At 35.9% G+C, this 27,667-nt stretch overlaps 1 protein-coding gene across 1 annotated transcript in view; it reads left to right on the forward strand.

The window, feature by feature from the left end:
* The window catches only part of PPFIA2 (PTPRF interacting protein alpha 2), a 467,265-nt gene that overhangs the window by 374,155 nt on the left and 65,443 nt on the right, over window positions 1-27,667 (forward strand). The window contains exons 15-20 of the mRNA XM_053658775.1: window positions 3,504-3,639; window positions 6,005-6,225; window positions 13,375-13,612; window positions 16,733-16,762; window positions 19,549-19,679; window positions 23,024-23,175. Coding sequence (XP_053514750.1) covers window positions 3,504-3,639; window positions 6,005-6,225; window positions 13,375-13,612; window positions 16,733-16,762; window positions 19,549-19,679; window positions 23,024-23,175 — 908 coding nt within the window. The remainder of the gene's footprint in view (window positions 1-3,503; window positions 3,640-6,004; window positions 6,226-13,374; window positions 13,613-16,732; window positions 16,763-19,548; window positions 19,680-23,023; window positions 23,176-27,667) is intronic.

The following is a 27,667-nucleotide window of genomic DNA, read 5'->3' on the forward strand; positions in this document are numbered from 1 at the left end:
TCAAATGTGATAGGAAACCCTAGAAAACTCACTCACTTGATCATGTATTTATTAAGCAATGCAGTGATATTAGCTATTTGAAACTATTGGCCACCACAGATTTCTAGAAGTTCACTTTTCATGATCTTATGCTTATGTGTAGAATAATAGCTCCATAAGGGATAGAATTTTTGTCTAGTTAATTACTATAATCTTAGCACCTTAAAAACATCCTGGCATGTAGTATGCTCTCAAACAATATTGTTGAATGAATATCTGGTAAAGCATTTTTCAGACATTCAAATGAAAAAGATCCAAATAAAAAAATTCTAAAGGATCTTATATTTTTCAGTATAGGTATTGATAAAACATTCAGTATTTTGAGTATTTCTTTCTTCAGCTGAGTATAAAAACAGATTTCTGCAGGCACAAATACATCCAGTTTTTTTTTTACTTTTTAAATTATTTATTTAATTTTCAAGAGCAGGGAAGGGAGAGAGAAAGAGGAGAGAAACATCAATGTGTAGTTGCTTCTTGCGTGCCCCCTACTGGGGACCTGGCCCAAAACTGAGGCATGTACCCTGACTGGGAATTGTACCAGCAACCCTTTGGTTCACAGGCCATCACTCAACCCACTGAGCCACACCAGCCAGGGCATTACCAAAAATTTTAATAGGTAGTTCTTTAACTTAGAAAATCATGCTGATTTTTAACAAATTTTTATTCTCACATATATCTGAACTGAAATTATTAATTCAGTTTCATGTGTTTATATGGTGGTGATGATGATGATGATGATGGGGGAGGAGAAAAAGAGCTGATAAAATATCCAAGGAGATTCTAAATACATAGAGTGAGACTTACTAAAGTTACAAATTAAAGATATTTTCATAGGACCAAATGTCCCTTTTGTTGTCATTTTGACCTTCAGCCTTAGAAATGCAGAGTTCTAGACATGTTGTCATCGTGGGCCAGCTAGCAGTGTGACATTTATCCACAATAATGGAACTATACACAGGACAATTTTCTCGGCAGCAGACTGTAGTAGAAACGACACTACACCGAGCGTGATAAGACTGACGTTCCTGGGTTTCAGACATATAAGTACTAGCTGTTTGATCTTGGAAAACCCATTTCCATAACAAGATTCTAATTCTGCATATATTTTACATGAAATTGTAACCAAAATGATTACAATGTCAAATGTACATAAATATAGCCTTTGACTTCTCTTGTTAAAGAGCTAGCTCACAGAGTTGAGTAAAAGGAAAGAGGTGACCAGTAATATTTGTAGATGAAGTATAAGCAGAGGGCTCTTCTACAATTGCTGTTCTCTTGGGTCTTTTGTTATTACAAGATCAGTTAAGTACTTTCTACTTGCCAGACATGGCACTAGAGATACAGTGGCAATGGTGATGAAGAGGACTTGTTCCAGATGGAAAATAGAGGAATAATAGTTTGAGGACTATTTTAATGGAAGGAATATGAGGAGCTACCATAGTATTATATATGACAATGGGACTTTCAAACTGAGCCTTTAAGAATGCTAATCATGTAAATGTATGAAGAGACTGTTTTAAAGGTTCAGAAGTAAAAGAAAGTGAGTTATTGAAGGATGAAAGTCAATGTAGCTCCATGCCTAGATACAGAGTAACTAGAAGTGGACTCGGAAGTAGGAAGGGCCCAAAATACTGTGGAGGGCCTTTAAGGACACTGAAGATCTTTAAGCATGTTGTCATTCGGACCAATCCATGTTTTGCTTCATGTTTCTATAAATTACCTAGAGTTGAGTGTTAAACAGGAAAACACGACTCCTAGGATAAGTTGTCATATTAGAAAATCTACTCTGATGCTCAAAGAAACATTACCCTAAATAGCCATAGACAAAAGGAACACAGAATGTTCCGAGGTAGATAGTTTAGAATGTATTACAATCAATTTCATTAATTCATTATCTTACCAGATATTTTTTAAGTGCTTAATATATGCTTAGGAATAACTCCTTGAACATATAATGGAGATGAAAATATATTTGTCTTCTTGAAACGTATACCCTCTGCCTAATAGTTAAAGACTTAAGATTTGTGCCATTTACAACCATGGCCTTGTTGGTTAGTTTTTATATATGATTAATCAACATTTTTAAAAAAATCAGTTTGACTGATTAAGTGTCAAGGTCACTGATCTAAAAAACAATCACTGTCATCTCTCTCTGGGACAATTCCTTAGTTCATTTGCTTTAATGTCCTATTTGGCAAAATTAGGACCGGCAGCACTTAGGTCAGTATCTTCTGCTGTTGTATACACTGACCTCACCTGACCTCTTTCATTTAATCTGGCCAAATATTTGGAAATGCTTCTTTCACAAAGGGAACTAAGGGTGAGAAAGTAGATCAGCAGGAACCCCAAATTCAAGAGTAAACACAGTTTTAAGTATGTTTGCTACTGATAATAAATCATTTTTAGGACAGCATGCTGCCAACTGATACCATTATTACTGTAGCAATAAACTGAATTTGCTGTAAATCTCTATATAAATAATGTTCCTGGAAAAACTTTTATCTCACTTTACTTTTAGTGTACTTTATTACCACACTTATTGTAAAATATGGTGACAATATTTTCCAATCAGAATGTTCCTACTATTGCATTACTAAGTAGATTTCAAAATTAGATGTGCTTGTCAAAAGACTTAAATTATTTAATCAATGCCTTCTTATAAGCTAAAAAATTATTTTGGCCCTGGCTGGGTTGCTCAGTTGGTTGCAACATTGCCTTGTGCACCCAAAAGTTGCAGGTCGATCCCTGGTCAGGGCGCACACCTGGGTTGCAGGGGACCATGGTGGGGAGAGGAACGGGGCAACTGATTGGTGTTGCTCTTTCACATCTCTCTCTCCCCCAGTCATAGCTCTCTCTAAAATCAATAAATACATCCTCGGGTGAGGATTTTAAAATTATTTTGTTGGCATATTCTATTTTATTAAAAATAACTTTATTAAACTTGGGTCCATCTGATTTTAACCACTTTCTCGATTTTTCTAAATTGAAAAATAGAATGTTGAAAAAACAGAAAACTCTGGAACTCCCAAACTTTACACATTATTTTGTTAGATTAATAAGGAATGTTTCAAACAAATACAGTAACAAATAGGATATATTGGGATATCCACTAAACAGTTCAAACTCAATAGAAGTGACAGAATTTAAGCCTCTGGATCGTTGGTTGTCCATGGTAAAATGTTTTCTTGTACTACCACAGTTGAAAATAGTAATTAATGAACAGAAGGGCTTTTTATATTCCACAAAGAGAACACGTGCCAAACCTTCAGGAAAGAACCTGAGGCTGGAATTTCTGACACAGCTTCCTAGGAGGCCTCAGGGAGTCATGATAATTCATTGGTTTTCTGTCTTGAAGTTTATTTCCTTGAGGGCTAATGTTTTAATGCCAGCTAAGAGGTGGATGGTGATTTGAAGGTAAATTTAATTTTAAAGAGTGGCTACACTTCATATTTTCCTTCTCCCAGGACTCATCTGGACACGTCGGCCGAATTGCGCTATTCAGTCGGCTCCCTCGTGGACAGCCAGTCTGACTACAGAACCACGAAAGTAATAAGAAGACCACGGAGAGGCCGCATGGGTGTGCGAAGAGATGAGCCCAAGGTTAAATTTTTATTTCAAGTCTCTGAGGGCTTTAAGTAAATACACTATTACATTTCGGTTAGATTCAAAATGCTAGTATTCTTATTAGTTTCAAGTGTGAAGTGTGATGTATTTTAAAAACTATGACTAACATAAAACCCTTACTGTATGCCAGACATTCAACTAAGTATTTCCTATGTATTTATCCACATCACCTTATGAATTGGGTACTATTTTTATACTATTATAATCACAGATATGAAAATATTGAAGCTCAGAAATTTTAAGTGTTCAAACACACCAGAGATCCCTAACCTTTTTGGCACCACGGGCCAGTTTCGTGGAATACAGGCGGGTTGGGGTGGGGCAGGGAGAGCTTAGGAGGTGATGAGCTTCCAGCTTCCCTCACCCAGCTGTGGAATGGGGGCAGGGGAAGACAGGAGGACAGGAGAGGCAGAGCTCAGGTAAGCTTTCCTTGCTCACAGGCTGTGGATGAGGGTGGGGGAGACAGGTGGCGGCATTCAGGCAAGCTCTGCTTGCTGCCTGGTGATTCTTTAACAGGCCCCAGACCAGACCTATACATCCTTCAAAGTGCTTGAATCAGAATCTGAGCCTATGTTGCTGTGTTTGTGTTTTCAAATTCCATGCTTTTATCCATTATGCTGTTTTGCCAAACAAATGTATTTTGTGGTTTGCTTGGGCACCTAAGCAGTGGCATTCATTCTGTTAATTAAAATCAATTAAATATTTTAATTATAATTTCTATTTTAAAAACACTTTGAGGAAAATGTCTGTAAACATTAAAGGTGTTTGTAGAAAACTGTCCACCATCAACTGCAGTGCCAACCTTTCATTCACTCAGTAACTTAAAATTTGTAAGCTATGCATGTTCAGTAAATATATACTTGCATTTTATAGAGAATATAGTTTCTGTGTGCCCTAAGAATAGTTTGTTCTCCCTAACCACTTTTATGTGTCCAAGGTACTATATAAGCTACTTATACAAACCCTTTGGTTTTTTTTTTAATAAGACTTTTGTTTTTAATTGATAGACCTATGTGTCATGTACAAGTTAATCCCGGACAGTAGGCATTCAACACCTGTTGAATATAAGATAAATGAATAAATTGAGTTTGTCTCAGTTCCTTTCTCATGCAAACTCACAGTTATTAAGAACCACACCTAAAACAAAAGCAAACTAAGAGGACAGCTAGATCAGGAGTGGAAACATAGAAATGAAGATCACATGGAGAGTTAGCAACAGGGGAGTGGGAGGAGGAGAAGGGGGGAGAAGGTACAGAAAATAACTAGCATAGACGGTAGGTAGAAAATAGATGGGGGGAGGGCAAGAATAGTAGGGGAGATATAGAATCTAAAGAACGTGAGACACGTGGTCATAAACTAAAGGGGGGAATGGTGGGGGAGGGGTATGTAGGGTACAGGGGAATGAAGGGGGAAATAGAACAACTGTAATGGCATGATCAATAAAATATATTTAAAAAAAAGAAAATAGATTAGTACGCTTGGTACCAAAACAATTTGTAACACAAAAGCTGATTCAGTTTTTCAAATCTTAAATAATACTCAAGACAATCTTATATTGTCCCTCCAAAAAAGTTATTTTATACCATCACAAAAATGAAAAACAATTTTTTAAGTAGAAGAAAACTCTGAATCCTCCCTTTTACTCCCAAACCACTCATACCTTGATATTACAACTTGAAAAACATTGGTCTATTGGTTACTCAAGACTTTCATTAACATGAGTATTTATTGTATCAGTTAAAACATAGCCATGTAAGTTAGTGTGCCTTGAGCTTAAAAAAAAAAATCAATCAGACATTTAAAGGACCAGAGCAGTGAAAATGAAATTAAATAACTTCACAATATTTGTAAATAATACTTAGTTAGATTTATGTAAATGACTATTGAGATAATTCTTATCTAATTTGTTGTGAGAATTCTTATATAATTTGTAGTTGGAGTCTACAATACAAGGTGTAGATAAGACTGATTAGTACAATAAATGGGAATGCTTGAGTATAAGTGGATAGAAAGGATTAATTTGCAAATAAGGAGAAATGTTGCAAACACAATGCTTTAACATAACTGTTACCTCGATTTGGAGTTGAGCTAGAAATCATGATGTTTATCATTTATTATTTTTATTTCTATGAAAATCTTGATATTTATGCTGACAATACTTTCCATAACATAAAATGCCAGGGAACTATTTTATTGAACCAATACATTAAAAAGTTAATAATCAGTTCATCTTTTGCCAAGTAATCTATTAAATCATATGTACTTTTTCTATTGCTTTTTGGAATATTGCTTTGAAAATAAATAATGTGATAGATAATATAATTGCTCACTCGCCATTCAGGTAAAATCTCTTGGAGATCATGAGTGGAACAGGACTCAGCAAATTGGCATGCTAAGCAGTCACCCTTTTGAAAGTGACACAGAAATTTCTGATATTGATGATGATGACCGAGAAACAATTTTTAGCTCCATGGATCTCCTTTCTCCAAGTGGTCATTCTGATGCCCAGACTCTAGCCATGATGCTTCAGGAACAATTGGACGCCATCAACAAAGAAATCAGGTGAGTTCAACTATTACTGATGGTTTCAAGGTATAAGAAGACCTCGATACTAAAAATAGGATCTTCAAATCAAAAGCATTGGCACCACCTGGAAGGGTGTTGGAACTACAGCATTTCATACCTCACCCTACACCTACTGATTCAGAGTGTGCATTTTCACAGAATTCCCTAGATATCTGATTATCTCCTATACAAAATTAGGATAATCTTTGTAAGGGACATACATGAAACATACAGAAATGATATGAAGGGAATGTAAAAGAATGAGGTAAAGATAAAATCTTTTCCAACAAATTTTAAAGCATTTTAAAATTAAAATCTACTGTTTAAATGGTATGTGTGGTGATAAGATACACCGTAAAGGTACATTTAACACTGCAGTAAAGGTACTAACTAGCATACAAATTAATGTGCAGCCAGCTCCTTAAAAGTATTTAGACACTGGAGTGAAATTAAACTATGACTGAATTATTTGAAACTAGATATGAAAAATGGAACTATCACCACACAGTATCTAGAAGTAGATGGTTTCCAAAGAGCAGATAACATTATAGAATAGAATTTGTGCGACTTAGCATTTTAAATATTGAGAAATGTTGACACTGTGGTAGCTTAAATTTTAATTTTATGTATTTTCTGGAATTCCAATGACATTCACAGTCTTTTTCTATCACGAATTTGACTAACCTCAGTGAAGAACCCTACTGTGTCAGGTGGATTTGTTTTCTGCAAACATCAGGAATTGTTCTTAAGCTGTTGTTTCAACCAGCCAGCAGTTTTTACTATTTTGAACAATGCTTTTATTTGTTCTTTCTGCCTGTAGCTTTAATCTGTGGACCTCCTATTTTGATTCAAATCTACCTAGCTCTCCACTATCGTCACCATGTTGCACATTATAATACTTTCTAGTTTCTTTGTAGCATTTGGAATCCCAAGCTAGTCCAAGCTGACACTGCAGCCAAAACAGACTTTTAAAAACCCAAATGTATTTGTATACGTTCCCTTTTCAAGCCTTTCAGTTTTTCCTAAAATATAGATCAAGATCCTTTGATGGTCTGCAATGTGTCACTTACTTCAATGTTCTCTTAACCTTCACCTGGCATAGTCCAAGTTCCATTATACGTGACTTGCATTCTTTAAATGATCCAAGCTACCCCCTTTGTTGCTGCTGATTTCTTTTCCTTATGGAACATTCTCTGAAATCCACATTCTTCTGCCTTAACTCTTCACCCACTTTATACTTACTCCCCAAAAGAGCTTCAGTATCACTTCTTCCACCTCTCAGTTTATTTCACTGTCCTTCAGTTCTTTGTCTAAATCACTAGATTGTAAGTCATATAAGAGTTAGAAAGTGTATCTGGTTTTGCTCACTGGTTCTTATTTCCAGAACTTAGCACTTTGCTTGATAAATAGAAAGTGCTTTATAAGTATTTGATTCCTATAAACAGAAAAAAGAATATACAACATTAATTCAGCTGCATAACTCTTTCTGATGCTGTGCAGCTAATAGTTGGACTCACTAAATAGATTTCAAATCAAGTACACACTCTTATGATTTTAAACTGTGCGTCTGAGAGTTTTGCTATTTCTTCATCACTTAGATTTATAGGCTCTGGGGCTTTGAGATCTTCTTGAGCCATTTTTGGTCTGTTCACGCTCATTAAGTATGAGGAGCGGAGCCTTGGACTCCCAGGTCACTGGGTTGTGCCACTGTATGTGGGGGCGTGGTCAGAGTGGGGAAATGGCAGCCCCCTCTGCTGTTTCACGCCGCTGGGTGAGGAGCAGAGCCTTAGGTGGTTCACCAGGGCGGGGCTACTCAAGTCGCTGGGTTCCAGGGGAAATGGCAGCCCCCTCTGCGCCCCGGGTGAGGGCAGAGCCGGTGGTTCACCAGGGCGGGGCTACTCAAGTCGCTGGGTTATGACGCTGTATGTGGAGGCGGGGTCAGAGTGGGGAAATGGCGGCACCCTCTGCTGCCTCTCTCCTTGGAGCCTGCTCAGTCCCGTAGTCTCACTGCCCACTCCCTCGCTTGTCTATCTGCGCATGAATGGGCAACTACAGTCAATCTGCAGCCCTGTTCCCTCGCTGTTTCCCCCGAGGTCGCTCGCTGAGTCGCTTACTAGGTCCACGCCTGAGTCCGTCTGACGAGTTTTCCTGTGCAGCCCCGCTCCACCAGCTGCTGGTTTCGCCTCTCTTACCGGTCAGGCTGAAGAATTTGTTGTTATCAGACTTCCGAAAAGTTCAGTTTTCTGTGTTCTGGCTATGTTTTCTGTTGCTAATATTTAGTTGTCTCTAAACTTGGTTGTGAGAGAAAGCACAGCATCTCCACCTATGCCTCCATCTTGGCAGAATCCCCTCTTATGATTTTGTTTTCACCAAAAAAATATACACATACCCTCTATAACAACCCATATCTTTCCAGGGACTCTTAGCTCTCTTGAATTAGGGTAATAATTCCTAGTAACAGTCTTGGCCTAGATTAATTATTGACCCCAACACATTGATATCCAAATAATAAATTCAATATGTTGTCTTTTGATATTAAACATTACTGACCCCCTTAAAGTAGATTAAAATAGTAGGTAATTGTAAGAAATTAATACATAAAATTCAAGTACATAGCAACATTTAAAAGAAATGGACACTTTCATATAAACTGTGGTAATATGCTAACACCAACCAGAATTTATCACTAGTTAAAATTTTTCTTTTGTAAATTAATTATTTTTTTAATTTTACATATATTTTACTGATTACTATATTACAGTTATCCCAATTTTTCTTCCTTTGTCCCTCTACCCTGTACCTCGCATTCTGTTTGGCAATCTCCTTCACCCTTATTTCATGTCCATGGTCATGCATATAGGTTTTTTGGCAACTCCATTTCCTTTAATGTTCTTAAGATTCCCCTGTCTATTTTGTACCTACCAGTTTGTACTTCCTAATTCCTGTACCTTGTTTCCAATCTCACCCTTCCCCCCTCCTAATGGATAATTCCCCAAATGATCTCCACATCTATCATTCTGTTTCTGTTCTGCTTGTTTTTTTAGTTGGGTTTTTTTTTTTTTGGTGCAGTTGTTGATAGTTGTGAATTTGTTTCCATTTTAATGTTCATAGTTTTGATCTTTTTCTTAAATAAGTCTCTTTAACATTTCATGTAATAATGGTTTGATGATGAACTCCTTTAGCTTTACTTTCTCTGGGAAGCACTTTGTCTGCCTTGTATTCTAAATGATAGCTTTGCTGGATAGAGTAATCTAGAGTTTAAGTCCCTGCTTTTCAACATTTTGAACAATTCCTGCCAGTCCTTTCTTGCTTGCAAATTTTCTTTTGAGAAATCAGCTGACAGTCTTATGGGAACTTCTTTGTAGGACACTATCTGCTTTTTTCTTGCTGCTTTTAAGATTCTTTATCTTTAACCTTTGGCATTTTAACTATGATGAGTGATATTCTTTGTATCCATCTTGTTTGGGACTCTATGCTTCCTGGACTTGTATATCTATTTCTTTCACCAAATTATGCGTGTTTTCTTTTATTATTTTTTCAAATAAGTTTTCAATTTCTTGTTCCTTCTCTTCTCCTCTGGTACCCCATGATTCAAATGTTAGTACATTTGAAGTTGTCCTAGAGGCTCCTTAGCCTATTCTTTTTTTTATTTCTTCTTGCTGTTCTGATTGAATGTTTTTCTTTCTTATTTTCTAATTTATTGATTTGGTTCTAATTCATTCATTCCACTATTGATTTCCTATAAATTTTTGTTTATTTCAGTTAGTGTCCCGTTCAGTTCTGATTGGATCATTTTTATGCTATTCAATTACCCACTTGAACCTCCTAATAACCAGTGTTTTGAACTTTGCATCTGACAGATTGCTTATCTCCATTTTCTTTCCTTCTTTTTCTGGAGTTTTGTTCTATTCTTTCATTTGGGCCATATTTTGGCAACCTCCCTGTGTTTGTTTCTATATACTAGGTAGAGTTGCTTTGACTCCCTGTTTCAGTAGCATGGCATATTGTAGAAAAGCACATGGTAAGTTGGATGGGGCAGATCCTTAGGTAATAGCCATGGTGGGGCAACTCATGTGATCTAGGTTAACGGAGCCTCAGATGTGGTGTTGCCATTCTGTGGGTCTGTTTGGGGGAGGGCCCAGAAAATGCACAATGGCCACAGCCTGGCCTCTGAAGCTTTGTCCAAAAGGAAGCTGCCCCCTGATACTAGCCCTGAGCTGGACACTTAAGTTTTTCCCCATATTTCACTAGTGCCCTTCAAACTGCTGTCCTGGTGCTAAAGCCCAGAAGGAGTGAGTCCACTCCTGAGGTATCCCTCCCAATTTTTACCCACCACACATGGATGTGGGACCACCCATTCCATACTCCATATTTCACATCACCATGTCTGTGTATCTCTGCATCTCCACCCCTACTATCCATCTGGATCAATGTGACTTCTTTAATTCCTTGGTTGTCAGACTTCCATACAGCTCCATTTTCTGATGATTCTGGGTGATAGTTGTTTTGTAGTTTAGTTGTAATTTTTGCTGTGGTTATACAAGGAGGCAAGCCATGTTTATTTATGCCTCCATCTTGAGTGGAAGTTCCTGAAAAATAATTTTTAAAAAAATTCCTCTCCTCTGGCATCTTACAGCTCACTGATTCTCTTACAGGGAGAGATCAAATACTTCAAACTCATTTGTCACTGCAACATTCAATAATCTATTCATCTATAGTTAGCTATGATTTGCCTAATTTACTTTTGTAGTTTTATTTTTTCAAGCCTTCTTTATGATTTCTATGGGAATCCCTCCCCAACACACTGGGGCATCCTAAAAGAACTCTGTTTTGTTGTTACTTTCTTTGCTTTCCACATATACATAAGGATTCAAAAGATCAATGGACTATTATTTTTTTTTCCAAATACATTGAGCATCTGGGTAACATTGGATTTTCTTTTGGATTAATCTTTGATTGACCTCTTACTTGACTTGTCCCTCTAGGTTTGACTCTTATACAATTAATAGAATATTAGAGTTAATAAGGACAAATTCTTTGTACAAAAGAACCACGTTGCCAGAATTTTCTGGAATAATTTTCTACCAATCATTTTAAATGTACAAAAATATTCTTTTGAAGAAGAGAAAGTTTTCCATTAGCATGTGTTTAAAGCATTAATGATACTATACTTGATACTTGATAAAGCCTTCCTTTGGGAATCTGATCTTTGCTCAAATTAAAATGCATCCATGAAATAAACTCCAAAATAGCAGACTATAAATACTTTGTGTAAGTAAAAACTTATAATTAAGATTAGATGTGCTTCTTAATATTTTTATTGACTTTATTTTTTAGAGCAGTTTAGGATTCACAGCTAATTTCACTGAGGGGAAGTACAGAGATTTTCCCATATACCACCTGATCTCTACACATGTGTATCCTCCCCCACAACAACATCCTCCACCACAGTAGTGTGTTTGTTACAACCAATGAACCTAGATTAACACTTTATAATCACCCAAAGTCCATAGTTTACATTATTATTTACTCTTGGTGTTGTGCATTCTATGCATTTAGCAATATGGTATCAAACAGTATTTTCTCTGCTCTAAAAATGTGTCATGCTTTGCCTGTTCATCTTCTTCCCATCCCAACCCCTGGCAGACACTGACCTTTTTACTGCCTCAATAGTTTTGCTTTTTATTAAAGCAATATGACACTTTATTTCATATAAAGTGTCATATAATTATAACCAGATAATATGTTGCCTATTTAGATTGGCTTCTTTTATTTAATCATATGCATTTAATGTCCCATATCTTTTCATAGCTTGATAGCTCTTTTGTTTATTGCTGAATAACATTCCAGTTTATCCATTTTCCCACTTAAGGGTATCCTGGTTGCTTTAAAGTTTTGGCAATTTTAAATAAAGCTGCTAGAAACATCCATGTGCAGGTTTTTGTAAGTACATAAATTTTCAGCTCTTTTGTGTAAACACCAAGGAACATGATCTCTGGATCATATGGTAAGTGTATGTGTAATTTTGTAAGAAACTGTCTTCCAAAATAAATATGAAAAGTTCCCTGGCTGGTGTGACTCAGTGGACTGAGTGCTGGCTTGCAAACCAAAGGGTTGCTGGTTGGATTCCCAGTAGGGACACATGCCTGGGTTGCGGGCCAGGTCCCCAGTAGGGAGCATGTGAGAGGCAACCACACATTGATGTTTCTCTCCCTCTCTTTCTCCTTCCCTTCCCCTCTCTCTAAAAATAAATAAATGAAATCTTAAAAAAAACAAAATAAATATGAAAAGACAACTTTGCAGTGATCATGACCTGAGGTTAAGGAGTATATGCCCTCAGAGTTCCCAATAAGCCATTTTTTAGTTATGGAAATATGTCAGTAGGTTCCTGTCCCTCTTTTTTCAAACAAACTCTTCTTATACATAGTTTCATTCTAATACGTAAAATATGTATAGATTCAACTCAAATAGGAACTTTATGCAACCCAGCTAAAGCTCTATTTCTGTGTCTTTCAATACCTAATAGTGATGTATACACATTCTTGGAGCCTGTTTCTATTAAAAAAAGAGAGAGAGTTGGTGCTTTTTTTTCTCAAAAAATTTTGTAGTAACAGTTTAATTTTTTATTATCTATATCCATCTATCATCTATTTTTCCCACATTATTAAATTGTATAATGCTTATTTAAAGAAGACTTGGCTAAATAGGTATTAATGTTTTTAAAAGATTCCAATTGATTTATTTATTGAGGATTTTATTAGTTATACTTTGTTATTAAGTCAGAGGTAAGATTCAATAACTTTATTGGAATCTGAATTTCTAAAACTCTCATTTATCATTCTCTGAGTTCAAGTGTAAGTTCAGGATTAATAGCAAAAATTAATTAGGCAGGCAAGGAGTTTTTGTAAGTTATAGTATAGAAAGAATCAAACTAAAAGTGGAGAGGAATCATATATTACTTGGAAAGAGAGATTTTCTAAATTTCAGGCAGGAAGTCCCTGGAATTTATTGATAGTTATATTTCCTAGAAGAAAAAAAGATTAAAATACCAAGTTTGTTATAAAATGTTCATTTCACAGAGAAGTTTTTATTGACTTATTAGTATTCCCGGACCATATAATGGATCAAAATTAAACTATCTTTCAGGCTAATTCAGGAAGAAAAAGAATCTACAGAGTTACGTGCTGAAGAGATTGAGAACAGAGTAGCTAGTGTGAGCCTGGAAGGCCTGAATTTAGCGAGAGTCCACCCAGGTACCTCCATCACTGCCTCGGTTACAGCTTCTTCACTGGCCAGTTCATCTCCCCCCAGTGGACACTCGACGCCAAAGCTCACCCCGCGAAGTCCTGCCAGGGAAATGGATCGGATGGGAGTCATGACACTGGTAAAATGATGAGTCCGGAGATACTTTACTGCCACTAGGGTTAAGGATACATTATTGACATTGATCAGGTGTTTATTCCAGACTAAGGGCTCTCTCTGTGTTTCATTGTTCCTTTCTTCTTCATTTCACCACAACCCTCTGTGGTAGGTACAGATAGTAATCCCCTTACCAGAGGAAGAGATGTAATCTGCATAGGTGCAACTTTCCCAAGCTCGTATGATAAGTAAACAGAAGAGTAGGAATCTAACTAGTTATTAGAAACCAGAGTGACTCAAATGATTAAGTACATTTTGACATCTTGATGAAGTAAATTGGGACTTCTTTAAAACAATAAATAACAAAAATTATTTTATAATTGCTTCAGTACACCAACATAGAATGTTAAAATTTGATGTATGCATAATGTAAAATAATTTTAAAAGAAGAAACATCAAGAGCAATACCAGTAATTTCCTAATTTTGTTTTGATTTTCATGTCAAAATTTTAATCATTTAATTCTTTATTTCATTTAGCTTTATGTTTGGAATTAAATGTTGAAAGCATGAACTGGTAGGGATCTAAGTACCCTTGCTAAAAATAATACAGGAAACCTCTGGAAAATCAGGTTGTAATAACTATTTAATGCCATAGTGTTTGCACATTTAATTCTTATGTTAACATTTGAAATTCTGAGGATATTACATTAATAGAGAGCAAGATAATAAGACTTTGAGAGTATGAGTACATTGCCCGTGTCCAAAACAGCTAGTGGGCAGAGCTAGATTTTTCCTTAGATTTGCTAACTCAAAAGCACATATTATACTATCTTTCTGTTCTGTGATTACATGGAAATATGTTGAATTAAAAATAATAGTGAAGATTTAAATATTCTAGACTATTTGTAGAGGTAAAATTCTGTTTTTATAATGAATATTAAAACTATATTATTAAAACAATAAATTTTTATTAAAATGAAAGCATTTGGGGATAGAGCTTAATTAAAATGCAAATAGATAAAACAATAGTTGACACACTGTAAACTCTAGCACAAACATGACAAATGGAGGGGAAATTAATAATACTACAGAAAAATATGAAGTGTATATTATATTTCCAGCAAGAAGGTTGTAAAGCTTCTATAAAAGTTCACATTGTCTGTGTGTGTGTAATAGCTGAACAAAAAGTTTAATTCATTTTCCAAATGACATTTTAAAATAAATATGTTACAATAATTTGTGATATGGCTAACAAATAATATATACATACACACACATACACAGGTATATATACGGTGCTCATATATATGTGTATGTGCTCTCACCTAAGAGGAAAACTACCTTATAAATAGTAATTATCATAGGTTTATATTTTATCTTCACAAAATTTCTCTTATGCGTATAAGTTTAGGTATCTCTTGCTTTGATTATGAATTGAGAACTGAAACAGAAACTATTTACATGGTGAGGCGACATTTCCCACAGCAAACTTTATACTTATGCGACTTCCATGCAATAAAGTCTATGTAAGAGAAGTGGTGAAGTTAAAGAAAATATATCTCTTTAAGCTGGTAAGCCATTGAGTCTTCTAGACTCTGCTAATTTCTAGGCTTGGTATTAAAAATGTTTTTGAAATAAACAGCACAAGCAATGGCCAATCAGAAAAACTAATCAGAGCTCATGCCCCTCAGTACAGCACAAAATTTTAGCCATCGTACTAGGAAATACTAAGACAATAACAGCTATGTTATGATCTACTTATTTTAGAAATCTAGAAACCATCATTTGGTCTTACTAACTAAAATGATATTATCTTTGGCTTAGTTTCTACATATTTAATATGTGCTACATATACTGATCACCTACTTTTTACTAAAGCAAAGTAAGAATCTTCATCCACAGAGCAGTTCTGTCAGCACTCAAGGCCAGAGAACTTTATTATCTCTGTACTACTATTAGTTCCTTCCATTTTTACAATACGAGTGTTTTTGAACCTTCAAGTGTTTTCACAACTATCATCATCATAAATCTTGACAGTGTTATTATTTTATATTAATAAAATGAAACGTGCATAATATTTAGATGGGATGTTTTCGTGTGTGACAATGTTGCCAGTGCTTCCGTGCATTGCCTTGAGTGGTCAGCCATAAATAAATCAGTGGTAAATGCACATTATTGCTTTATAATTAGAGTCCTTAAAATATTTATAACATGCTCTGAGTGTTTTAAAGTGTTTAACATGAAGTACTAATCACCTAATAGAATTTTTTCCTCAAATTCACTATTGTTATAGTGAAACAGGTAGATTTTCTTTTACATTAGAACATACTGGAAGAAAAATAATTTTGTTGGGTATAATTCATGATTGAGCATTCAGAGAACATTAGAAATTTGGGAGACAGAAAATATATATTGTAAAGATGTTGTTTGGGCTGTATATGTTTATATGCTTTAAGTTTTTATTTTTTGGTTTATTTACTGGTTGTATTCACTGTTACCTCACCACAAATACATAAGCTTAAATAACATTCTTGAAATATCTAGTTAGAATACTGGATGGGGTAAATCAACCCATTCATTTTCTGGTACAATGAAAATATAATGAAACATTTTAACAAAAAGTATTTTATTTACATAAGAAAAATAAACAAAGAATTAAGTGAATAAGGTTGACATGGAATCATAAAGAATTAGCTTTGTAAAAAAAATTCTGTAAGGTTACTGACAGGAAAGCAGCCGTCTGAGATACACTGGGCACAGAGATTTTGATGTACATATTTGCCCCAAGGAGGTGCAAGGCTCGGCAGAGGTGGGGAAAAGATGAGGAGTTCGTTCCATCTGATTTCTGGCCACCTCATTGCAGGTGTGCTTTATATTCCCTGGGGCCTCATACCTCACCTCTCCGGCGTGTACATGGGCTCCTTCATGGCGACACGCCCCCCAGGCCATTGAGGAAGTCCCCTCTCTGAAGTAACTGCCTGGAGGAGCATCTTTATAATGATTAACAAATGCATATGAGCACAATTTATTTAGAAAAAAAATTAAAAAAAAAACAAGTTATAGACACTATGTAAACTTGTACAATGGTAATGACAATCATTAACTAGTTCTGTTTTATGTTGCTTTCATCACTGCCAACCGCAGCCCAGTGATCTAAGGAAGCACCGGAGAAAGGTACTGTAATGAGTTGTATGTGATTACTAGCTGAATACTGTTTTTTCTTATGAGAGCTTTAAAATTGTATTCCCTCTAGTTAAATATTTTATCAACCTAAAAAGTGAAATATTAGAAGTGTTTAAGTATTAATTGAATTCTTTAAATATGATCATCAGAGCAAATTACCTAAAAACAAAAAAAATTGATGCTTATTGGAACAATGATTAGATCACAGGGACTAAATATTTTGATTTTCAACACAACACTTACAGCGCTGTTGATAACAAAGAATTAGATGACTTACTATCTATACTAGAATAATGCTTCCTGTTTTAAAATGTAGATTTCACCATTATTCAGTTACAGGGAGGCCAACAGATCAGGAGACAACGCAATGGAAAGAAAACCAGTCAAATTCCCTGGTGATCTCTTTCCCAGGTTATCCTTGTGCAGGACTGGGCTCACCACACTGTGCAGGGCCACAGGGAAGCCAGTGTGTGTGAGGAGACAGAGAGAGTGAGGGGCAAGTGTGGGCAGATTTTATCATAGTTTCTGAGGGAAAGACAAGGCAAGGTAAGTAAAATTAGGATTGGCCGTTTTGAATAATTTTAGTGGGTTCTAGGTTTTAGGATTGTCTCCAATAACTGGCCTGGAGTGATTACGGCAGAGGAATATTGCTTTGTGGAGTGTAAGAGCCAGGTGGATAAGATGGTATGGGATAGAGGTCTTGACTGATTGATTTTCCCATGGCAGGCACACTCTCTGGGTACGTGGTTTGCTTTCCATAGGAATTAGCTGGCCCTGGAACAGCAGTCTCTCCTGCCTCAGATGCCAGAGCATCAAAAATATAGAAAATATGAAAACAGAGCTAATATACTACTTTCCTGTTCAGAATGAAATCAAGAGCATAAATATTGAATATAGGAAACCAAATGGACTCCAGTCCTGGGAACACAGGAGAAAATCTGAGTAGACTTTCAGTGCATAGGAGAAAGAAAAAGTCACAAAGAAAGTTCTTGTCAGAAATGCAGCCTCAAGGAATTCAGAGAATGACATAATTGATTGGTTAAAAAAAAAAAAAGTAGATTATGGAAGACCGCAAAGCTAAAAATTGTTGCATATCAGACTGAGGAGTCACATGCATGATTCCATTTACACTTCAAAAGAAAATATTAAGATAAGTACCCTGGCTTCCATTTTACTAATGAAGAAATGTATTCTCTCAACAGGTAAGGAATTAGCATAAATAAGAGAAACCAGTATTCAAATCCATCTCTGATTCCAAAGTCATCTTCTTCAATTATGTTAATATAGTGTGAGCGTTCAGCATTGTTCAAGGGAACAATTTGTGTATAGTTTTCTTAAAAGCTGATATTTGAAAAATTGGCATAGTTTAACTGTCAGAGCAAAGAGAGAAGGGTATTTATTGTAAGAGGGTGTTTCAGGAAAAAAATCTGGAAGCAGAAATCATCATGTTTAGCAAAAACAATCATGGTTAGATCATGACCTGTGAAAATGTAAGCATTTACGTTTATTGGGAAGAGTATGGAGGCACACTTCATGCGTTTAAAAGGGATGTGGGTTTAGAAAGGGTTTTCCATGGCATTGATACCATGCTGAAAACAATTCTAGAAAATGATTATTTTAGTGGCACTATGCTAGTTGAAACAGAGAGAGAAAATTCTATTAAGATACTTGCCTGAACTGTTAAGAGTAATCTAGGCTTGTATAACGAGAGCACAAGCAGATATTTTCGTTAAGTTTCTCCAATGAATGAAGTCTTTTTCATATATAAACACATTTAAGCATAATACCTTATAACAGAAACAAGCAAGATATTGCATAGACATAAAATGAGAACACAAACTTTAAAAATTTTGCTATAGCCAAGCTTGGAAGTTCTTTAGAACTTCTGCAACTACTTCAAGCTGTGATTTTCCAGTTTTTCTCTTGTTTTATATATATATATATTTATGTACAACAATGCTATGAATAAATTCTAAACATCATTGTGAAAATATGTCTTTAGAATTAGCTTTGATTTTTGAAAGGTCTTACTTTAATACACCTATATCTCCCTATCCCTGGCAAAATTTATGCTATCCAGAATTGTTCTGGATTCTGAAATGATTGTTCATTAAGGAAATCCCTTGTCTTGCCTTCTTAGGGTTCTATGTGTGCCTTTTCACATGACAGGTAGTGAAATAAAATAGTTTGCAAGAAGTATGTTCTTACATTTTATTATTGTGATTTTAAAAAGTTTTTATATGCTCACATATAAGTGGCAACTCATTTTTAAAACACCTGAAATAGATTTCTTTAGCATGGCTAATTTAAGACATAAACTTTCTCCAATAAAGTTATAGATTGACAACTTGTCTTCTCACTTCAAAAATCCCCCACTTAAAAGATGTCTGTTTTGCGATAACCTGACTATGCATTTTCTTAGTAAATTTGCTCCAATTTTTTAAAAGCATTTATTTTCTGGTATATTAAAACAGATTTCAAAGTAGCTTTTTCATGGTCTCTGCATAGTGATCTATGGTATTTATTTATTCCTAAATACTTTTTCTAGTTGGACCTTGTTTACTTTAACTGGAGTGTCTTCACTTCTAAAGATTTATCGAATTCACATTCTTTAATAATGTGACTTTGTGTGTGTAAAACCTATATGCCCCAAGTTTTTTTGTTTTCGTTTTTGTATTAGACTTACTCAGATAGCCTTGTTTTGATGATTCTCCATTTTTATTCATTTCAGTTGAAATTTGAAAGAGTTCATCTGAATGTATTGTTTTTACTTCTAGATCGCGGTGGTGGAAGAGGATGGTCGGGAAGATAAAGCGACCATTAAATGTGAAACTTCCCCTCCCCCCACCCCCAGAGCCATCCGGATGACTCACACCCTCCCTTCCTCCTACCACAATGAGGCAAGAAGGTAGGTTCCCCCGCCACACTGTGCAATGGATGCTGCCCCCTGGGAAAACGTTCTTCTTCCTTTCAGTGCGGTCAAGTAGACTGTTTAAATTTTACATAAAAAATTTTAGTTCAACTTGTGAAATAAATAAAAGACATACCACTTGTGAAAAAAGTAAATTTTCATTCTGAGATCCAATTTCTTGTTTTAAAATTAACATTATATTTGTGGTCTTGTTGCTAGCCATATTTATAGGAATAGCTCTTCTATTTTTGGTGTGTATTTTCTATAAATGGAATCAGGCTAAAGGAAGAACTTATTAGGAATAGCAACAAAAACTAAAGGGATTCTAGGATGTAGGGGCAGAAATCTTTTCCCACCTTCCATTTTAGATTTTTTGACTGGTCTAAATTAAATTGAAATAAGACACATTGACAAAGGAAACACGTTTTATTTATATGGGAGCCTCATTAAATTATGTAGTGAGGCTTATATACTCTCCTGTGCTAAGGGAAGAGGTTAAGGACTGGGGGGTTCACAGGGGAGGAAGATAATTCACAGAGAAATGAGATTATCTGTTTGGTAGATAAATGCTGGCTGTGCTTGCAGCATTGCCTTCTGATATAAAAATACCCTTCTCTTAATAGCTCTCTTCCTCATACAGGTCTCTATGTAACTTCTTTTAGGCATTTAAGGCAGGGGTGGCAGCAAAAAGCTTTTCCTGAGAGTGCTGGACTCAGATTCTCTTCAACTTAAAATAATTCACATGCCAAAGTAGCACAGGCTGAGGTTGTGTATTCTTTTTCCCTCCAAAGACAAGATTGTAAATTTGGCTTATAGTGTAAGAGTAATTAAGGTCAGAGAATTCCCTGATTGTGCCTCATTTACCTTTGGCTGACTGGAAGGTAAGCCATCTTTTGGTTGCTGCTGCTTCTTGGGCAGAAAGTTCTTAGAAAGGGGGAAAAAAAAAGCACATTTACAAAATCTTGAAGGACCAGATAAAGTTAGATTAGGAAATGTCCCATATGTCATAGTGACTCTTCACACTGTAACTGTGTGGCATGGGCTTTGGACGCTTGTCACCCTTAATCCACATGACCCAAAGATTTGTGGGAAGTGAAATAGGTTTTTATTCACAAGTTCCCAACCTTGCAGGGACTAAAGCATTCCTGCTCTGAGCTCTTCTCTCTCACAAGACCCAAAACTTCTTTTGCTCCCCAAAAGACCGCAAGCCGAAACCATGCCCAGAAGTTGCCCGTTTTCTTATCTGTTCATCAGCTCCATCCTCCCTGGAATGTGAGCTCATGGGTTTCAGAGTCGCCATCTTCTTGCAGCAGCTCTTTCTCCATTCGAGTTCTGGGATGCGCTGCTCTCAGTCTCCTTGTAGCAGACCAGAATCCATGTGCCTTGCTGTGCTAGATCTTAGTGTCTCAGAGGCTGGAGCCCAGGAAGGCACACATCCTGGGGTGGGACCCTCCCTCCAGGAGCAGCGCACTTCCAACCATGTGGGGCCTAAGCCCCCCTTGGGGGGACTTGGCATCTGTTTGGTCCCAGAGCTCTCCTATCTATGTAAAGGGCAAGGGCCAGAAACCCGGAGTATCCAAGTGCCAAAGCAAGACAACCCTAAATGAAGAGCTTGCCCGCAGTGCCAAAAGCCTAGAGAGAGCCAAGAAGAACTTGTACCAAGGTCCAGAGCAAAGGAAAGAGCATCACTTCTCCACTCCTTTGCTTTTAAAAAAGGTCCTCCTAATATCCCACACATGCAGAAAACTAGTGGGAGTGTCCAGCTTTTCAGCCAATGGCCTTTTTGTCTTTGCCCCTCTTTCCAGGCATGGGCAGAAGTCTCCAGTCACCTTGGTTAGGACAATCCGCTCCCACCTTTCTCATGAGCAAGTAGCCTCAAAGCTTGGGCTACTAAGCCCCAAGTCTGGTTTCAGTCCTGGGCACTCTCTGCCCCTCCTCCTGCCAACTGCATTGTGTTAATACTAGCCTCTGGCCTGCGGCAATTCCCCTTTTTCAGGCAGTCCCTCCCTTTGGAGAAGGCAGGTTCTCTGTTCTGCTACCTCATTACTCTTCCCACCCCCTGCATTTCCTACCAAGGCGGGAGTGGTCTCTATGCTGGTTGGGGGGACTCGAGGCCTGATGTCTCACTCGTTCTCTGGGAAGCTCAGGTCTGACCTATTTTCATTATAATACTGTGTTTCCCATCTACCTAAAAAAATTGCAAGCAGATCTCTAATAATTAATGACATAAATAAATCTAAGCATATAATTTAATCTTAAGTGTATGTCCTTTTATTGTCATCAATTGCAGCATCTCTAGACACATAATTGATATAACTGAACATAATAACAATGATTAATACTTTAAATAAGAATCTGTCTTCTAAAAATTATGTTTTACAACATATATTTTTGAAAACAGAGCTTTTTGTTCTGGCAAGCACTTTCTGTTTTGTTTATTTTTAATTTCTAATGTGGGAAAAACACCAATTACTCCAGCTTCAAAATATATATTTCCTTCACTATCTCAAAAAAGAGTGAATTATATTGTAACAAATGAAAAGTGATAGCTTTTGGAATTTACAAAATGTGACTTCAAATTAATTAGGAAAAGTAAGAAATGAACATAAATAATTCATTATGATATTGTCAGTTTAATGGTTGTAGAAAAAAAGAAGGATGCCAATATCTATTGAACCTCTCCTATTAATATACTGTCAGATACATTGGCCAGGAATGAACCTATACCAACTACTTGAAAGTCATTTCAGCCTATCGAGAATACCTGAAGAAAAAGTATACGGTGATCACTAGTGTATGCAAATTGTTCCTTCTGAGTCCCAACCAGATGATTTTAAATGGAGTAAATTAGGCACCAATACAGAGAAAGGGGGCTAGATGAAAATTCAGTGAAACCATAGACTACACTTTATTATTTAAATATTATTTAAAGTTATATTTAAATTTGTTATCATGGGTCATTCATTATGTTTAAGATTTAAAAGCACTCCAAGAAAGAAATAGATAAAAGGTCAAGTGCTAAATAATAGAAGATAATTTAACATGTAGTTAATAAGCCCACTTACGTTCCTTGCTTAGTTTGAGGTTGTGTGGAAAATAAAGAAAAAAAATCATTTGGAGTAAAAAGAAATTTTTCTAGAGAAACTTTTGAGACTCAGGGCCCTAAGGATAAGCAAGCCACACTTCCATATGCTTAAGAGGAAAGGTGAGCAGAATGGGAGAAAATTACTTCCAAGGTCTACTTGTTCCTCCTTTCATATCTTTATAAAGGAAACAAATCTTATGTACCTTTTGGATATTCCATCAAACAAGCATTTGCCCTCCTTTGTGTTTTGCATTAGTTTATCTGCCTCTCTTGAGCCAGAAAGCCTCGGGCTTGGCAGTGCCAACAGCAGCCAAGACTCTCTCCACAAAGCCCCCAAGAAGAAGGGAATCAAGTCTTCAATAGGACGTTTGTTTGGGAAAAAGGAGAAAGCCCGACTCGGACAGCTCCGTAAGTATGCATGTCTGACATTCTTTTTCTCTTCCCGTCACTTACGAGTGTCCTTCTGTTTTTCATTTCATTTCATTTCTGTTTTTTCATTTTTTATTTTTCTTATCAGACAAACTCTCCATCTTAACCACTTTTATAAAACCAATGTAGCTGAACAAATGTTTGACAAAACTTACAAGAAAAGAATACTCTACTGCAGAACTTTTAGTACTTCCAGTCTCTCCATTAATAGGCATAGCTAACATTTATTTAATGCTGCCTCTCTGACAGACACAAAAAACCCTCTGAGCAAAGTGCTATTACTGTTATTCTCATTTACTGATAAGTAAACATTGTCTTAGTAATTTGCAAAACTGAAATAGATTTCAGAACCCCCTTAAAACCATTGCGTATTCTGCCACTTGGAGCATAGATGTGTATAAAAGCTTAGCTGTGTGAATTTAACTTAACAGCTATTTTTTTTTGGAAAAAAGCAGAAACCTACAAAAGACCAAAAGGATTGTTAGGTCAAAATAAAGCATATGACATGTGAGGCATAAAATATAAAGCTATGTTTTATATTTTGTTTAAAGCTTCTTTGTTTAAAGCTATGACAGCTTCCCACTATCAAACTCTACAGCATGTAGGTGGGGGGGGGGGTGGAAGGAATAGGGGAATAGGTATTGTATTGGAATTAGTTATTGTCAATGACTAATTGAACAAAAATCACTGGAAATGACTTTAGGATATTATATAAACATATACATCGATTGATCGATGGATGGATGAATGACTGGATAGAGAGAGAGATACATATATAATTGAAACAAACATAATATGTGAAATATATTTTCTGAAGTGATGATATATATACTTAGCTATTTTTGGTGTCTTCCTATATGTTTATTTTTTCTTCTAAAATTTCTATTCATCATCCGTTAAGTCATGATTGTGTATTCTATTCTTTCCTCTTCTCCTTATACTTAGACTAGAATTAAATTATTGAGAATGAATTTAGTCCCTATCTGCAGTAGTAAGTGCTAAACAAAATGATAAAATTTCTAAACACTGCATTTGTTTTTTTAAAGAAATGGTTATTAACAAGTAATGCCTCAACTACCAGGCTTAGTTTCCTGTCTGGGCACCAAAATAACTTCCGAGAATTATTTTAATCTTTTCCAATATACAATTGTAGTATTATTCAAAAATGCCTTTCCCAACTTCCACAATGTGAAACCCACTCAAAACATCAGAAACCAATGGAAATTAATATTTCAGCTATCTGTGTGATTAAATGTTACTCAGCAGGAGAATTAAATCCTCAGATTTCCATTTGTCATAAAAGGACCCCCTTAAACTATCAAAAATATTATGGCATAATCAAAGAAAAGGGAAGATGATTATTTTTGGTTACAAAATGTCTATTTCAAAATTGTTTTAATTTTTTTTATCTTACTTGACAACTGCTCATAGTCTTAGCAAATTATTTGTCATTCCCAATATATTATAGTCTAACCCACAATGGTGTTGATAGTTAATTATTTTTGAATATTTAATTTTCTAACATGCTAGTCATCTTATATATTTATATTCCAACATTACATATTCATTTTAGATCCCATACTTTACTTTTGCTGTTTAAAAAATGTGCATAATTGCCTTTTCACTTCACTCAGATTTTCCTATTTTTATTTTATTCTTCACTTAGATGAGTAGTTCCTGAATCACTAGAAGTTTCACCAACAATATTGTGTCAAAATCAGGGCATCCAAGGTACAGTTAAAAGTTAGAAAAATGTAGGCCCATCTAGAAACCTAGATATTCTTACCCATTTTCAGGGTTGTGTGTCTCTATGACACACAACAGAACAGAAGAGATGGGAAATAATTACAATTATATTCATATCAACTCCATCTAAGTCAGAAACTAACCATAGTTATAAGATTTCTGGGCTCTGAAAGTTTGTTTCACTCAATAGAACAATAGCGGCAGAGTATAAACAAGATCAGAATCAGCAGCATGGCAAGGGCTACAGTATGGGTGAGGAAGACAATGACAAATAGGAACCTCTGGAGCGGTATATATGCTACACTGAAGGTGAATCAAAGTTCTCAGAGAAACCAAGAATATAAAGTCTTTATTCAAAATAAAATTTGACTGAACATAAACAACACAGGCACAAGCAGGTCCCAAGAAACCATATTTCTACCCCCCCCCCCAAAAAGATGCATGGTACCACTGGCACTTTGCTTAAGAAGTATGGACTCAGGTCTACTTTTAGCCTGGAAGGTGGATCCAGGTTGTGAGCAAAAGACCGTGAAAACTTACCAACCTCAGGGACTGCCACCTCGTGCTGCTGACTTATGCCTCAGTAGAAACTGGGGAAGAATCTCTAATGACTCTGATTTCTAATATCTCGATCTGAAAACTCAGACACAGCAGCATGCCAGTGTTCTTTCTTTTACCATTGAAAATAAGAGATAAGAAAGAATGGCATGGAAAGTAATATGGTAAAAGAACGATGGTGTCAAAGAACCAAACTGAAATTCTGAATCATGTCCTAAAACTTGGAACTCTTAGTTAAAGAATTTATTTTATACAGACAGAGAAATAGCCCTAGCTGGTGTAGCTCAGTGGATTGAGCACGGGCCTATGAAGCAAAGGGTTGCCAGTTTGATTCCCAGTCAGGGCACATGCCTGGGTTACAGGCTAGGTCTCCAGTAGGGGACACAGGAGAGGCAACCACACATTGATGTTTCTCTCCCACTCTTTCTCCTTCCTTTCCCCTCTCTCTAAAAATAAATAAATAAAATATTTTTTTAAGAAGACAGAGAAATATAAGTTAACCTGAGAGTAGCTATGCTGGATGCCTTTAAATGAAATGTGGTTTGGAGGAATGAATAAAACTGTGCAATTAAAACTATTAAAATGTCTACTTGGTTCCATCAGAAATGATAAACAACAGGAAAGAAATTTTAATAATTCACAGAGCAGAATATTTGTAAAGGGGGTGTTATCTGCCTTAAATAGCATTCTGAAAAATCTAGGTTAATAACATAAACTTCAATTGTGCTAGTTCAGTCAATGTGACTGAATCAATAACCCCAACTGCAGAACCAAATTCAATATACTACATATAATATATTTCTATAAATGTGTTACTAACAGCAGCAATACATAAACATGTACAGCCTTTCATTTAACACCAAACCAAACTTTCAGTATGTTTCTGGCCCAGAAAATTTTACCTGCTGTTGTCTGTCCTATCCAAACAGCTAGGAACAGGGCTTTGAAACCCAGGATCCATGACTATGCATCAATAATTAGAGTCCTGACTGGCTTTATTTTTAATTTTATCAGAAAGCATCAACCTATTTTGAAACAACACAAATTAAGCTGTGCTTAAAAATAGCCATGTGAAATGAAGCTCATTTGTTTCATTGACAAAGTACCCAGTGACAGAATAAGAAAGCTAGTGGATGGCTCATGACATCCCTGTGGACAGATGTCACAGTGGAGCTGCAGTCATGGCAATTTTGGGCGGGGGTTATAATCAGTTGAACAATACTGCCATAAAAATGCTAATGAATCGAGAGATGTGACTCAAGGTCTCTAGTGGCATATTTAAGACTCACCCTCTCCTTGGCCAACACCCCCCCCCCCAATCACTTGGACATGAACATTTCAGCAACACAGGTATCTGATTTATGGATTAGTGATATGGGTAAGAATCACAAATAAAAAATAGTCTTATTCCTAATTACTATTTTTAAAAGGTGAGATACGGAAGTTCCAAAATACCCCATTCTTATTTTTATAAGATAACATTAGAAATTTCATGTGACACTAAAGTCAATATATTAATCAATAAATGTAGGCTACATTAATAGACATAATATTGGGATAAGAGAAGACTTTTCATTCTACTCCACTGTAATAAGATAACAGCCAAGGAATAGTATCCATTTCCATTTACTGCACTTTTAGAGCCATATCATAACCTTGGAGGAAGGGTAAAAGGGATAATTAAGCTGATATAGAGAACTGAGCTCAGGTGAGGAGTAGGTAAGTAGATGAGTGTGTTTATACTTCTTGCTGATGCACTGATATAGCTGATTACAATATTTGAAGAGCTATTATGTGAAAGAGCTCTAGGCTTTTTCATTGCTGAGTAAGGATATAAAACTAAAACCAAAATGTTAAAGTTGTAAAAAGATTGACTTCATCTTAATGTAAAAAAGAACACAGAAGTGTCAGAATTATATACAAAGAATTGCCTTCTGAGGTAATGCCTTCTTTGTCATTGAAAAACTAGGTAAGTTTAAAACAAAAACTAGGTAAATACTAGGAAGATCTGTTGTGGAGGGGATGCAAGCATTGGAAAGATAGACTGGATGATCATTAAATGCCTACTTCAGCCCTAATAACACTGAATGTATGAAACTTTAACATTTAAGTCTATGTTAAGCAACTCTTTTTTCAATAAAATATATGTCATTAATTATTTACTATA

The sequence above is a fragment of the Artibeus jamaicensis genome, unplaced genomic scaffold, assembly GCF_021234435.1.
Source record: "Artibeus jamaicensis isolate MK-2021 breed Jamaican fruit bat unplaced genomic scaffold, CSHL_Jam_final scaffold_584, whole genome shotgun sequence".
In the NCBI taxonomy this organism is placed as follows: Eukaryota; Metazoa; Chordata; class Mammalia; order Chiroptera; family Phyllostomidae; genus Artibeus; species Artibeus jamaicensis.